This window comes from Aquarana catesbeiana, linkage group LG04 (assembly GCF_042186555.1).
Source record: "Aquarana catesbeiana isolate 2022-GZ linkage group LG04, ASM4218655v1, whole genome shotgun sequence".
NCBI classification, from domain to species: Eukaryota; Metazoa; Chordata; class Amphibia; order Anura; family Ranidae; genus Aquarana; species Aquarana catesbeiana.
Window position 1 is genome coordinate 571,698,767 of NC_133327.1, and position 16,878 is coordinate 571,715,644.

At 38.0% G+C, this 16,878-nt stretch overlaps 1 protein-coding gene across 2 annotated transcripts in view; it reads right to left on the reverse strand.

Annotated features, from left to right (window-relative positions):
- Positions 1-647: 647 nt before the first annotated feature.
- Positions 648-16,878, reverse strand: part of LOC141140660 (myelin and lymphocyte protein-like) — a 398,217-nt gene continuing 381,986 nt past the window's right edge. For both annotated transcript variants that reach the window (XM_073628061.1, XM_073628060.1), the window contains exons 3-4: positions 4,744-4,863; positions 648-3,368 (exon numbers count right to left, since the gene is read on the reverse strand). In XM_073628061.1, the coding sequence (XP_073484162.1) occupies positions 3,291-3,368; positions 4,744-4,863 (198 nt within the window). In that variant the 3' untranslated portion in view covers positions 648-3,290. The remainder of the gene's footprint in view (positions 3,369-4,743; positions 4,864-16,878) is intronic.

Genomic DNA, 16,878 nt, shown 5'->3' on the forward strand with positions numbered 1-16,878 from the left:
CCAGTGCCACACTTGGCACATTTCAGGGGGGAGGAATGGGTACATGTTCTTGACAGGTACCCTTCCCCACTTTCAGGAGACTGCACCGCGGCGCCGTCCCTCAGATGTTCAGCCCTCCTCCTCCAGCGCTGGGCCAGTTAGAAAGCGCGCTTCACGCATGCGCAATAGGGAACCGGCCATGAAGCTGAAAGGTGGTGGCAGCACCCGAGAGCCAATCCGAAAATCTGCTGGGGTGCCAAAATCTTAGGAACCCTGGATAGGTAAGTGTCCTAATATTAAAAGTCAGCAGATATAGTATTTGTAGCTGCTGACTTAATTTTTTCGTGGTGGGGCGGAACTCCTCTTTAAGCAATTGGTTTTAGACAGTCTATAGGTAAACCAATGATCCTATTAAATCACGAACGTCAAACTGTATAGTATGGATTTTATTTGCAGATTAAACACATTGGAATTATTTTGAATATATTAAGAAGTGGACTTTTAATATTACAAATTACAGGATTAGCATGACGACATACACAAATTAAGTATGTTATACACAAGTAAATACTGTATATACATGTTAGACAAGTATGAACATAACAAATCTTGTAAAAGGTCTGACCATTTAGAGTAATGTAACCAATAGCAACAAAAGATGTTTCAGCTTTCATCAGCTGTTTAATACTTTGTTTATTACTTTTCCAAATTCAAGAAAGTACAGCAAAGACATGGCAAGATTTCTTTAAAACATGCAAATATTCTACAGTATTTCTTACTGGCAAAATTAAATAATCCCTTTCACCGAACGAGTACAAAAAGCATTTTAAAAAAATGAAACACACACAAAAAGAATAGTATTGAATATATTTTCTCTTTTTCAAATCATATTTACACATAAAAAAACAAAACAAAAAAAAAAAACTGGAGAATGAAAAACTATTAATTACATTCCTCCTAGTTGTAAACCCATTCATGTTCCTACTATATAATCTAATGAAGAGGTAGCAGTGGAATAAGCTTCTGCCTACATTTGAAGTACAATTTCCTATTTTAATTTATTACTTTTTTTTAGGTAAAATACTGTATGTATTTAAATGTAAAACCTGATTGACATGCATGCTACTCCACCCCCCTGAGCCCTTCCATCCAGTATGTTTCACTCCAAAAGGAGATCCATTGCATTTATCATAGACTCTAAAGCCTTGTTTACACTGGCACCATCAAACCTGCAGTTATATGAATTTAGAAGACTTTTACAAATGCCCTATAAAATTACATAAAAATGCATGTAATGATTTTTCAGTAGCTCCATTCAATTTGACAGTTTATCTGCGTTTAGGCACGTCCAGTTTAGCTGCTCTTAGAAAAAAAAATAGAATTCTGAGCATCCAGCATCAGATTAGACACTCTAAATGAGGCTAAACAGTGTAAATGTGACTAAATGCATCTAAACACGTCTAAAACACGGCTAAAGTAGGAACATCTAAAAACACAGGAAAAAGTTGTCTGAGAGGCATTAAAATGCTTTTCTGTGCTGCACAGGGATTGATTTACTAAAGGCAAATAGACTTTGCAAGTGCAGTTTCTCCAGAGCTTAGTAAATGAGGCAAGTCTTCACTTTGCAAAGAGTACTCAATCACGTGCAAGGAAAAATAAAATAAAACAGCATTTTTGTTTGCATGTTTGGATGGTGGAAGCAGAGCTTTTGCTCATTTACCAAGCTCCGGAGGAAATGCATTTTTTTCCCCTTTAGTAAAATCAACCCCATAATGTCGATGCTTTACCTTCTCAGAAAGCAAATCAATTCCTCAGCTGACTCAGTCAAAATGCACTCACAACATGACTGATATATTTCAACAGTTGTTAAAGAGGAATTACAGTTAGTTAAAGTGGAGTTTCACCCAAAAGTGGAAGCTCCGCATATCTGCCTCCTTCCCCCCTCCAGTGCCACATTTGGCACCTTTAGGGGAGGGGGGGGTCTAACGGGGAGCAGGTATCTGTTTTTGACAGGTACCCGTCCCCACTTCCGAGAGATCTTGCCGCAGTGAGATCACTCAGAAGTTCGTCCCCCCTTCTCCTTCCCCCACCGGCCATTCAGAAAGCGCAGTGACTGTGGCTGCGGATTTTTAATTAACAGGTACTTACCAGTCCAGGAGTCCAGCGTTGTCTTCACTGGTCTTCAGGTCCATGGCACCACCATCTTGGCTGTGACTGCCTCTCGGTGAGACAGGACTGGTCCCACTGCCTCCTGGGACTGTGACATGTCTCAGGAGGTTGGGGGGAGTGGCAACCTCTACTATTTTCAACTCAGAGGAAGTGGGTACCTGTCAGGAAAAGTTACCCAGTCCCAAAAAAATAAAAATAAAAAAAATCACTGCCAACAGAGGTGGAGGGTGAGGGAAGGGGAGGGGAGGGGAGGAGGATAAATGGAATTTTCACTTTTAAGTGAAATTCTGCTTTATTAGAAGGGTTGAATGAGGATGAGGGGAAAAAAAGCTCCCTGTAGTGGTTATCTACAAATCTCTTGGTTTAAAACCGTGAAAGTCACACCAAACATAGCTGTAAGGTAAACACTGCAGTAATAATTCAGACTATATATTCACTTATAATACACTATCCATGCCCTTTAAATAGGCCTCACGATACTAAGCAGCCATAGCAAAATATATTTCAAGTAGGTAAAGGGACTTTATCAGATGTGTGGCATGATTATAGTGTTGCTTTTTGTACTGGGATAATGGTAATAGCACTTGCACCCTTAGCGGACAGATTTCTCAGAGTTTATTACTCTCAGTGCTTTACTATGGACAGCTATATGCAGATAAAATAGACATTTTAACTTATTTTTTTTTTCTGATCCAATTAAAATGACACAAAACTCACATTTTTTATAAAATAAAAACAATATGTTTTAATATAATTTGAATGTACTATCTCTCTCTTTCTTGGTTTCATCTCTCAGTACAGTATGTATAATGTGATCATGTGACCAGAAATAAAAACACTCCTCGCTTTACATTGGTAGTGGTGAAGTGCATCAGGGAGGAGGATAGGAAGCATGCACAGGACAAAAAAAAAAAAAAAAAAAAAGTAGCTTGACAACAATGGTAAGGGACAAAAAAAAAAAAAAAATCACACATAGCCATGGTATACTTGATATTTTAGAACGATCAATGTAAAAAATAAATGTAGTTTGCCACTTTAAGCCACTGTTAAAACTGACCTAGATGTAATTGTTCAGTAAACCTACACATTTAAAAAGCAACACAGAAGACTATTCCATCTGCATTTCATATTTTTAGGACTTTTTAAGGAGATCTTTTCCATCTGAACAGAGATGGCACTGCATGGACCACATAGAGTACTGTTGCAATATAGGCAAATACCTGCAGAACAAAAAATATATATTAGTTAATGTACAATAGAACACAATAGTGTAGATGTATGCAAACTGTCCTAAGAGGTAAATTTTCTCTTGCGCACAATAACTGGTTTCCAAATTTACGTTTTATAGTCTAGGTTTAAACCTAAGTCAGGAATTCTGATTGTTTTCCATGTGCACACTATTTACACATTAGCCCTAATAATGTCAGTTTATGAAGAAACACTTCGGAAATAGCAATGCGCTAACCATGTTGGGAAGTTCTAGGAGTGGGACTCCATGTTTTTGGTGGTGTGGAATGTTTTTAGCTGACCTTATGCGAGTTATTACCATTTATATAGGTGGGAGCACTTTACTTCTTGTATGACAATTCTGAGATCTGCTGCCAATGGCAATTCCTGGAGGATACGGTTTTAACCTGGGTGATTATATACAGTATATGCTTGAGATCTGCTGACATTATTGGTTGCTGGAGGATACCATGCCAGACCTGGGGGATTGTACACATGCTTGAGCGTCGTGTGACCTACTCATTTGTTTGTGGGGTCAACACCTTCTGGTAAGAGTTTGTCATTGAGGTGGTGTGGAATTTATAGAGGCATCATTGTAAAGTTTGTCATTTTTATATTTCCTGTCTTGAAATGTTTAGATGGACTATATTTTTTTATATACTGAATTATATTTTAGATATCCCATTTTTTAATGTGATTGGGATGTTCACATGCACTCAACTGAGAACATGTCTCTTAAAGGGGACAGTATGCTTTCAATATGTTGCACTTTGGACATTTAAAGGAACAGTGCATTTAAAAAAAATTAGTTTTCTTCATTTGTATATGCACAATACATCATTAGCGCTAAATGTTTTTTGTAGACCAAATATAAAAAGTGCATTTAAACCCTTAATGTATTTTTTAGTAGGTTTGGCATCATACCTCACTGTATACAGCAGCCTCTCTCAACTATGGTTCCTTCTGAGGTTGCTAGAGGTTCCTTGAGCAATGAGCAGGGGTGAATCAATTTCCTGCCTATACTGACCCCCCAGTACTAGAGAACAATTTTCCACTGACCACCAATGTTAGGGGTCACTTCTACACTGTCAGATCTTTAGTGGTCAATATTAGTGGTCAGATTTTAGCTTGTCGCAATGCACCTGGTGTGGTGACATGCAGTGAGGTAGGTTGTGTTGTGCATGCTAAAATCTGTCAGATCTTCAGTAGTCAATATCAGTGGTCATGGTCAGTATGTCTGCATTTTGTGTAAACAGGGCATGTTGAAAACAATTGTTTTCTATATTCCCTTGTGTTGTGCTGCAAAGCAGCTCAGCTGATATGGTATAAACTAGTCCTTAGAGATTACAAAATAAATATGACAGTTACCACTGCAGCGATGTTCTCTTGATAGATTTCACCAAAGCCAACTAAATCTATTGTTGTATAAGCCTGCAGTACTGAAGCACTTAGGTAGAACATGGCAGCAATAAAGTGATAAAAGGCATCCTAAAAAAAAAAAAAATGAAAATATTATTATATGAATGCAATTAAACACCAAGTTTTACAAGTTTATATATATATATATATATATATATATATATATATATACACATATATATATATATATATATATATATATATATATATATATATACACACACACACATATATTAATTATACACACACTGTATATTACATTTTTTTATATTACTTACTTATATTACTTATACAAAATATTAAATAATGAGCGGTATCACGTTACACATGCATTGCTGTTTGTTTGCCTTTAAATAATTTGTCCCTACCTCACTCTGTAGCTAGGGGATACCTAATGTTGTTATTCGCACCCTTCTTCATGCTTTAGCCTCCATTCACCACATGTACTGTATCCTGCTGGAGTTAGACACACCAATTTATTTTTTACCCATTAATTTAATCAGTTATGATCTGCACAAGTTTGTGGATTAAAGGTTTCTACAATCTGCAGGAGGTCATTTGGATTGAGTCACTGTCTGCCAATTCTACTGAGACTGTAAGTTATAGCTATCTTGCTACAACAGGATCAGTTCTAGAGATCACATTTGCAGTACTTAGTTTGGAGAGGTAGAACAAGTGGAACGAATCACCAACTGAATTACAGAGCAGAACAGAAGTAGTAGTACAACACACAATCCAATACAAAAATGTGCAGAATGTGTTATTTTGCTGCAAAATATATGTAGCAAGGCTTAGGCTCGGTTCACACATGGGCGGCACGACTTGCAGGTCGCCTCAGCGAGGCGACCTGCAAACGACTGCCGGGGCGACTTGCGAGACGACTTCTGCATAGAAGTCTATGCAAGTCGCCCCAAGTCGCCCCCAAAGTAATACAGGAACCTTTTTCTAAGTCGGAGCGACTTGCGTCGCTCCAATTAGAACGGTTCCATAGCACAGAACGGGAGGCGACTTGTCAGGCGACTAGGTCGCCTGACAAGTCGCCCCAGTGTGAACCGAGCCTTAGGAGGGAGGATAAACATCAAAAGGCTACATGTTCCTTGATTGGTCAATTAGGACTGAGAATGTTCATTCAAAAGTTTTAATTGTTACATATTTTCCAGTTAGTTGTAAAAATAGTAAATAAAACAATGTAAAACAGATAAATACTCTATAGTGGTCAACATAGCCAGTTTAAACCTAAAGAATAGGCCTAGGCAAAAGGAAAAAAAAAAAAAAAGTTTTTTTTTTCTGCAACACATGCCTATATTGATCCTGCCATGCTCAGTTCTCCTCTGTGAACTAGAGAATACCTATGCATCTCCATAATATAAGGTTGTTCTCTTAAGTCCAGCAGGTGAGACCTCAGGTAGGGCAACAGAGGCAGCATCATTGACTCAGTTCACGCTACAGTGACTCGATTCCGATGGGACTTTCAGTGCAATCATGTAGTGCGACCTTGATGAGACTTCAGGATGTGGCTAGCATTCTATGGAGCCCAATTGCACCAAAGTGGCACAGAAAGCCTTTTCAAAATTGCACCACATAGTCACAAATCTCACTAGTGTGAACCAGCCCTAAAGCAATAAAGGATCAGCAGGTAATTTTTGTGTACATGCAGTGTTAAAAGGGATACAACATTGGGAAAACATGTATGTGTTACATGAATATGTTTTTTTTTTTTTTAAATATGGTTTTGCCCAGACATATAAATTTAAAGTGATTCTGTCCAGAGTCCTGTGTCTTTATACTCCGCTGCTCTGTTTATTGACACACATAGCCCAGGTCAGGGGTCGAGCCTGCATGAGTGCCCCCCTAGGAGGCAACTTGCCATTTGGGCACTTGAAAGGGAGGAGGAGCCATGAGTACCAGCAGACTCCCCAGAAGAGGGAGGTTCAGGGCCCTTCTGTGCGAAAACTATTGCACAGAGCAGGTATGTATAAGATGTTTTTTTAATTATGTTATGAAAAAATAAGCCTTTACAACCTCTACGAAAAAGGTAGCTGGAAAGGCAAGCAAGTATACATGCTTTTCTTTTACAGGCTTGGCTTTATAAGCTGTCACAAAGGGTCACATTAAGAAGATGACCGGGCAATGCAAAGCAAAGGGCTGTAATGACCCCAAGTACAGAGCAACCTGGTATTCACATAGCATCAGGAGACTGTGGGAAACTACTTTCTGAAAAGCAACCAGTAAGAAACTACAGTATATTAGGAACATGATCACTTTCTGCATACAAAAAGGCACTTATTATTCATGTTTATCTACTTACTGTATTTATCGGCGTATAACACGCACTTTTTTCCCCTTAAAATCAGGGGAAAATCGTGAGTGCGTGTTATACGCCGATCTCTGCTGTCTCTGAGCAGAAGAAGAGCGAGAGCCGCCGAAATAGACCGAGCTGAGTTGTGTCCATCATAGGAGCCAGGCCAAGGGGCGGGACTGCGAGACGAGCCGAATACACAGGACATCTGGCTCTGTAGCTTGGCGGCGCTAAAATTGTAAAACCCATCATGCTGCAATTTTGGGCAAGGCTGCAGATGGAGACACTGTGCGAGGCTGCATTGATGGGCATTTAAAATGTACGTTTTTTTTCCTTAAATTTCCCTCCTAAACTTGGGGTGTGAATACGGTAATTTTTTTTATAGTGAAATATTATGCACTTTATAAATATAAAAATTTTTTAGTATATTGCAAGTTTTTTTTGTACTTAATGCATAATGACATTTTCTAAGACTTTTTAGGCTGGGTTCACACCAGTCTGGTGCAAATTCCAGCTCCGTTTTCTCTGCGAAGAGAAAAAAACAGCTGTTCAGCGGTACATCTCCGTTCTATCTGCAGATCAGCTGAGCAAGGAGGGTTAATAGTGAGGGGAGATAATTTGTGTTCAGAACAGGATGCATCTGCGAATCAGATGCGTTCACAGAAGATAATGTGCTTGTAATTCGCACCGCAATGCCCAGAAAAGGGCCGGTTCACACTGCTGAGAATTCTATTGCGAATTTGAGCTGTTGCTATCGCTCAAATTCGCAAGTCATTTAAATAACATAGTTTTCCATTAGTGGCGTTCACATCAATGCGCTGAGAATCTAAGCTGCGTACAAAAAGGGTCCTGTGCGAGTTCCGTGTGTGATGCGAATTCAGTGCAATATTTGCCGTAGAATCGCAGTGCATTCGCCAGAACACAAAGAATTCGCAACAAAAATTTGCAACGCAAATTGGATCAAATTTGCGCAAAATTCGCACAGCAGCAGTGTGAACCAGCCCAAACACACACGTTTTTTGGGCAATGTGCAGTGTGAATATAACGAACATATATGTGAACCAGCCTCATTCTAATGAAAGTATTTTAAAATGTCCTGCGAATTGGATGCGGGTGTAAGTCGCATCTAATTTGCATTGGTGTGAACCGGCCCTTAATATTTAGTCTTTAGTATGGTGGCTGTTACAATACAATATGTGGGGGAATGCAGCATTATATTGCTTGAAAAGTAGTTTACAACATCTAGGGCCTGAGTAGGGCCAAATTAAGAGAGGGCAAAGGCACCCACATTACCACCAAGAGCGGATATGGTTTTACCCAGTGGCCCCCCACAAACCTTCACTGAGGTCTCCAACCAAACTTCCTTGCCAAATCCCAAATAGATTTGGGATCTAGAATATATAAAATTTGCAGTGTGCTGCGCATGGTGTATGCAGTGTCTAGTGTGTGGTTGAGAAAGAGTCTAGGGGGACAGGAGGCGGAGCCTAGCGGAGCAGACATGCATTGTTAGAGCTCCACACCGCTGAGGAGAGAAGAGAAGGACAAAGCGGAGCCTGCAGGCTCAAAAGGTATCCATTTGAACCTTTTTGCCCCAGGGAACAAACTGTGAAAGTTTGGGCAGGAAATATGGTACTGTTAGGAAGCCGTGGCAGAAATAAAAATCACCTCACAAAGAGCTCACAGGCACTCACTGCAACTAAAGCAGCTCCAGTCACCTCACAATATACAGCATCAGGGCGCTCTCACAGACAGAAAATGTCACAGCAAGACTCTCCATTTGAGTCAGATACAGAACAAATCCTCTCACAAACTTCTCCACAAGCCTCCTCAGCATCCCCAGTAATATTATTACAATTTGAAAAGATGCTTCATAAGGCTTTAAAACAAACCTCAGACCAAATAACAAACAGCCTAACCAAAGAAATAAGAGAGCTGGGAAACCGCACCGCAGCCTTAGAAATAAAAATTGATGAAATTGAAATTACAACCCAAGAAAATATAACAGAATTGGAACAATTAAAAGAAGAGAATTTAATACTTCAAACTAAGCTCGAAGATTACGAAAATAGAGCCAGACGTTCAAACTTGCGCATAAGGGGAATACCTGAAACTGTGACAGACCTGCAATCTACTATTACTGCTCTATTACAAGAGCCCTCACAGCCAAAAAGAAAGACGGACCCCCACGTGATATAATCACAAAATTTCATTATTACAGAACGAAAGAACAAATACTAATTGCTGCAAGAGAAAAAAAGGAACTTAATTTTCAAGGACACAATTATCAAATTTTTGCTGACCTATCCCAACTTACTATTACTAAAAGACGATCCATGAAACCCCAACTAATGGAACTGCAACGCCACAACATTATGTATCAATGGGGCTTCCCCCTTTCAGTCAGATTTAACTACCAAGGTACAATTTACAGAAGCAGATCAGCAGATGAACTACAACAAACCCTTTTAAAATTAAATCTGACAGAACCCACAAGCAGCAACTCTCCCACACGCAGAAGAATGGCATCATCTTCACCTTCAGGCAGCATCCAGAAAATTTCAGAACAAAATGGGAATCATCATTCTCACAAAAGAGGCCGTTATGCCACATCATCCATGGACCAAGAAGATTCAATGGACTGACATCCTAATTCCTGATATCTCTTCATTTATTATACTAAGAGATGGTTCTCTATAAAAAACCTGTATTTATAACTGAATGTAACTGCATTCTGATAGTTACACACTGTATGGGATCAAGTTACATTCCAGTTATATTTCTTATTACTTCTGATTCATGTAGCCTTAGAATATATAAGTGAAATAAGGAAATTCTTGTTCAGTTATATATTTTCAGGTAATAACAATAGATTTATTACTTTTTAGGACAAATATGTTCAATAATCCAGAAGTAATGGAAGCTTTTTCTTTCTTTTCTTAAAACAAAAATATTATTACCTAACTAGTTCCTAGAACTATGTTTTTGTTTATTCTAATCTGAAGCAATACAACCTCAATTTTATGAGTTTATGAGTATCTAAACAGTTACATATGAATAAAATATGTAATTGTTTACTCTAAAAGGGTTAAAATCCCAAAATAATTCAAACTATCTTCATCAATACCAAAGTTATTAACAGTACCTTTCTAACTGAATTATTTAGCCTAGGGCAAGACTAACCATATACAACCACCCTGGAATAAATAATTTCAACAAAAACTATATTCTGCACTCCAATTAATGAATCATCATTTTGATGTCTTTTGACATAGCACTTCTCTCCTGTAAGCGGAAGATCCGTGTACCCCCATTAGCCCTCCTCATTCTCCCAACCATATTATGTGGGAGTGTGATGAAGGCACTTATTCCCCTGAGAGAGATATTTATTCTCTTTCACGGGTAAATTGTGATTACTTGCAAAAAATAATTTATACAATGTATCATCTAATCTCATATGTTTTTTGTTTACTCTTTACTCCAGAATTCACTCATTTCTTTTCTATCTTTTCATCTCTTCAGTCCACACAGGTTGATCTACGCAGTCAGCTCTGCATAACAAAAAGTAAGTCAAAACTATTTGATCTGTTGCCATGGCACCACTGAATATACTTTCCCTGAATGTTCAGGGAATAAATGTCCCTCAAAAAAGGACCAAAGTATTCCGTACTTTCCATAACAAGAAGGCTCACATAGTATGCCTCCAAGAAACACACTTCACCAAAGATTCTACTCCAAAATATATTTCTCCTTTTTATCAACAAATTTACACGGCTTCTGCCTGTACCAAATAAAGGGGTACTCTAATTGCATTTCACCGATCCACACCATTCACCTTATCATCAGAAATTAAAGACCCAGAAGGTAGATACCTGATACTCATGGGTTATATAATGGATACAGCAATCACGGTGATTTCCTACTACGCTCCTAACAAACAACCTACACCATTCCTCTCACATATATTACAAGTGATTAATACACACAAAATAGGAACAGTGATAATGTGCGGGGATTCGAACCAGGTCCTCCTCCCATTTCTAGATAAATCACCTTTTACACCATCCAAAATAACCTCTAGATTACCTTTTTCTAAACTTCTTTCCAAATACAATCTGGTAGATTCGTGGAGAGAAAGTAACCCAATGAAAAAGAAATTCACTTATTTCTCGCACCCTCATCAAACCTTCACCAGAATAGATCATATCTTTCTAACAATAGGAATGATACCAGAAATTATTGCATCAGATATAATTCCGATTCCGTGGTCTGACCATAATGCAGTATACACTACTATAGCCTCAGCCATACCAAAAGCGCATGACCCAACGTGGTACTTACCGGACATAATGCTCAAACACCCACTACATCAGATCGCCATTGAACAAGCTTTAAAGGAATACATATCAATTAATAATACAACAGACATTTCCCCAATAACACTGTGGGAAGCTCATAAGCCTGTCTTGCGTGGTACAATACAAAGACAAATGGCACTATTTAAACGGGAACGCAAAAATCTAGCAAAAAAACTAGAACTCAATTTTAATGCAGCCTACATATCATTCCAAGATAATCCATCTCAGAGTACAAAATCTCATCTGGAAAAATCTAGATTGGAATACGATCTATTTCTCACTGAGTCAGTTGATAAATCCCTCAAACGCTCCAAACACAATTTCTACATGAATACAAACAAACCAGGTACATATTTGGCTCGGGCATTAAATTCAACTAACAAATCTTTCAAACCAATACGTTTGAAATTATCAAAAAATGTTTATACTTGTAATCCAGTTAAAATAGTCCATAAATTTCACTCACATCTCGCAACTTTAAACAAGACAAACAATGAATTTAATCCTACAGAGGCTGAATCCTTCTTCTCAAAAATAACCTTACCTGAGTTGTCTCAGAATCAAAAAAGCAGTTTGGATGAGCCTATAACTATAGATGAAGTTGCTAACGCCATAAAAGACCTAAAACTTAACAAAAGACTAGGCCCAGACGGCTACTCGGCTTTATACTATAAAACATTCTCAGAAATACTCTCTCCCATTCTCACTGAAACTTTTAACAAACTTCTAGAAGGACATTCTTTTCGGCAAGAAACACTAATGGCAATTGTTTGTATGATCCCAAAACCCCTTTCTGATGATACTTCCTGTGTGAATTATCGGCCTATCTCTCTGTTAAACCTTGATATTAAATTATTAGCAAAAATAATAGCAAAACGCCTCAATAGCATTACAGGAAAATTAATACATAGAGATCAAGTAGGCTTCATGCCAAATAGACAGGCAGGTGATAATATACGCAGGGCAGTGTTATTGGCACATATTGCTAAAAAACGGAAAATCCCTTTATGTTTTCTATCTCTCGATATTAAGAGGGCATTTGACACAGTATCCTGGCAATATATGCAATATTCATTACAAAAATGGGGTTTTGGACCCCACTTTTTAACATGGATCAAAGCATTATATAATAAACCCAAAGCCTATATAAAATACGCTGGATACAAATCTGATGCCTTTAATATCGAAAGAGGTACCCGACAGGGTTGCCCATTATCTCCCTTATTATTTGCCCTTATACTCGAACCCATGGCCCAATACATCAGAACAAACCAAACTATAACTGGCATTGAAGTAGGAGGTATTACACACAAATTATGTATATTTGCAGACGATATATTACTTTTTCTATCATCACCACAGGTCTCTGGTCCTAACTTAATACCAGCTCTTGATGGATTTGCAACCCTATCCGGCCTTATGATTAATCCTAAGAAATGCCTAGTGCTTAATATTTCTCTCACAAACATGGAATTGATCCTGGCTAGGGCTGCACTCCCATTCACATGGGCAGAAAAATCAATCCCATATCTTGGAATTCATTTAACAGCATCTCATTCTGACTTATTCTCAACCAATTATCCTCCTGTATTAAGACAGATCACAAATCTAATAAAACAATGGTTGCAACTTCCTTTATCCTGGATAGGGAAGATTAATGCAATCAAAATGACTATTCTACCCAAATTGCTTTATCTATTCAGAGTCCTCCCTATTCCAATTCCTTCCTATTTTTTGAGAATAGTACAAAAAAGAGCAACTTCATTTATATGGGGCTCTTCTAAACCACGTATACCTATACACACACTACATCTTCCCAAAAATAAAGGAGGCCTGGGATACCCTAATTTTACTAACTACTACAGAGCAGCACATTTGACCAGTCTGTCCAAATACCATGCAAAACAGGAAATCCCATTATGGGTGTTTATAGAGGCTTCAGAAAATGACCCTCTATTAATATCAAACTTGTTATGGCTTGATCCTAAAGACCGCTTTAAAATTCATAATCCCATAACTAAACACTTCTTATCTCTCTGGGATAAACTAAAAACCAAATATCAGTTACAATCTCCACACAATCCTCTCCTTTCTTTTATCAGAAATCCGGCCTTTTATCCGGCATGGATCTACCCAAATTCTTTTAAAGCTTGGACAACATCAGGCATTCAGACCCTAAATGACTTCATAGCATCTAAATCATTCCTTTCATTCCCATCGCTTAGAGAAAAATATGATCTACCAAACTCTGAGATATTTAGATATCTCCAAATCAAAAATTTCTATACACCATTCCTAAAGGGGGATACACCATTATCCCAATTATCCATCTTTGAATCAATCTGTACAAAAGATCCATTTGCTAAAGGTACAATTTCATCACTTTATAATCAATTATATGGAGTAGTAAATCTTAATAAACCCTCTTACGTTCAGAGGTGGGAGGAGGACCTGGGACGAACTTTAGAAGACACGGACTGGTCTAACATATGGCTCACATCTAAGTCATCCTCACCCAACATCTTAGCACTGGAGACAAATTATAAAGTCCTAACTCGCTGGTACCTTGTACCCGCTAGAGTGGCAAAATATTTACCTAATACCTCAGCTCTTTGTTTTCGAGGATGCCCAGAAATAGGCACACATTTACACATATGGTGGACGTGCCCAGTAATCCAAACCTTCTGGAAGGAAGTCTTCGTGATTGCATCTAAAATATTTAAAAAAATAATACAACCAGATCCATATATAACTTTACTTAATCTAAAACCGGAATGGTTAACACTCTCTCAATTCAAACTTATGATCCAACTAATAACGGCTGCAAAACAAACAGTGGCCAAAGCATGGAAATCTCCTACGTTGGTACTAGCAGAAACAATTCACAGAATGAATAATACAATGTCCCATGCTAAGATGGTAGCCATCGATCAAAATCAAATTCCGAAATTTGAAAAACTTTGGCATCCTTGGATAAAACAACAGTTCCTGTCAAATTTCAATGACTCTGTCCTGTTGCCATGGTAACAGATTAAATGACTTACAGAGACACCCATTCTAAGGCTTCAAAGAGAACTAAAAAGAATAATAAACTGACGAGCGGGACAACCTTGTGGACCATACCTCTGCCTTTCTACCCTTTTTCTTCTTTCTCTTTCCTTTTCTCCACCTTACGATTAAAGCTCATTATCAGAATTTATTTGACCTATATACACTCTACCTGTAAACAATATATATAGTAGGTATAAATCATTTAAATACCTACAAAAAGTAACTAAGGAAATTATATATATATCTTTAATTTAGGTTTACGTGAACCCAATGTTTAATATTTGAAATTTCATGATATTTACCTATATAATCCCTACTGTAAAACAATGAGCTTACTTTATAGATCCTTGTAAACTTACTTTATGTATCTTTATAATATTGTATACTCAATAAACTTCTTTCGACAAGGAGAAAGAGTCTAAATGCCCAGAAATGTGTTGCCTCTGTCCAGTGTTGCCAACCTCCCATGGCATTTTTTACTGACAAAACATGGAGAATTTAATGACGGAGCACATTTTTTTACTGACAACCTGAAAAATGACAGAACTATTAAAACTAAGACAATCAATATTAACCACTTCCCTACCTGCCCATTGTCATATGACATCCACAGATGGGATCTCCCATCCTGGACGGGCGTCATATGACGTCCACGGCTTCCCGGTGGTTTTCGCCGCGCCACCGAGGAGCCAATGCGTGTGCCTGGCGGCCACGATGTCCACCAGGCACTTGCGATTGCTCGTTACAGAGCAGGACCGTGGTTCTGTGTGTGTAAACACATAGATCCACGTCCTGTCAGGGGAGAGGAGACAGAGCGTGTATTCATACTAAGTATGAACACTGTTGTAGGGGGAGGGGACTGACTAGGGGAGGAGACCGATCAATTAGAATCACTCCCTAGGCAACATATTTAACCCCTTGATCGGCCCCTAGTGTTAACCCCTTCCCGGCCAGTGACATTTATACAGTAATCAGTGCATATTTATAGCACTGATCACTGTATAACTGCCAGTGGTCCCAAAATATTGTCAAACGTGTTCGATCTGTTCACCGCAATCTCGCAGTCACGAAAAAAAATAAAAATGCCATAAATCTATCCCCTATTTTGTAGGCGCTATAACTTTTGTGCAAACCAATCAATATACGCTTATTGCGATTTTTTACCAAAAATATGTAGAAGAATACATATTGGCCTAAACTGAGGAAAAAAATTGTTCTTGTTTTTTTAAATTTGGGATATTTAATATAGCAAAAAGTAAAAACTAGTGTTTTTTTCCAAACTTGTTGCTCTTCCTTTTGTTAATAGCGCAAAAAATAAAAAAAAAATGCAGAGGTGATAATATACCACCAAAAGAAAGCTTCATTTGTGGGGAAAAAGATAAAATTTTATTTGGGTACAGTGTTGCATGACCGCGCAATTGTCATTCAAAATGTTACAGCGCTGAAAACTGAATTGGCCTGGGAAGGAAGGGGGTGAAAATGCCCTGTATTGAATTGGTTAAAAACAGTATAAATCACTGAATGAAAACACTGACAATACCCATAAGTAATTTTGGCTGGTTTACACTTAAATTGTAATGCTGTATTGTCTTTATCAGCCCTTGATAAAAAAAATCTAGGAAAAAAAAAAAATGCAGATTTTTACAAATTGTCCATGAATCTACTGATGGTTGGTAACCCTGCCTGTGTCCCCTTTATGCGAGGCCACTGGCTCATTGGTATGCTTTGGGAGCTCTGCATGTGCATCCTCTTTTTTACATGGAAGTTGATGCTTTTTTATTCTCAATAAAAGTGACCTTAATTGCTGACATTGCCCTGCGCGCAGCTCTTCTGTTTTTCTCCTGATCTAAGGCTGGTCCTTCCCAAGATGGTTTGTGGATGCTGTGTGATGTCTGGCTGATTCCGATCTAAAGAACATTCCATATTCAGTATGTCTAAACCCTAAGATGGACTCCTTAAGGCTTTATACTTCATGGTCACACAAGGTCAATTAACCACGGAGGATTTGGCTGCAGAATGACCGGGCCATTTTTTGCGATTCGGCACTGCGTCGATTTAACTGACATTTGCATGGTCGTGCGACGTTGCACCAAAACAAAACTGACGTCCTTTTTTTGCCACAAATAAAGCTTTCTTTTGGCGGTATTTGATCGCCTCTGCGTTTTTTATTTTTTGCGCTATAAAACAAAAAAAGGCGACAATTTTGAAAAAAAAGCAATAATTTTTACTTTTTGCTATAATAAATATCCCCCAAAAATATATGAATTTTTTTTTCCCTCAGTTTAGGCCGATATGTATTCATCTACATTTTTTTTTTATTAAAAAAAAAGAAAAAAAAAAAAAAAAAAAAAAAAAAAATCGCAATAAGCGTATATTGAT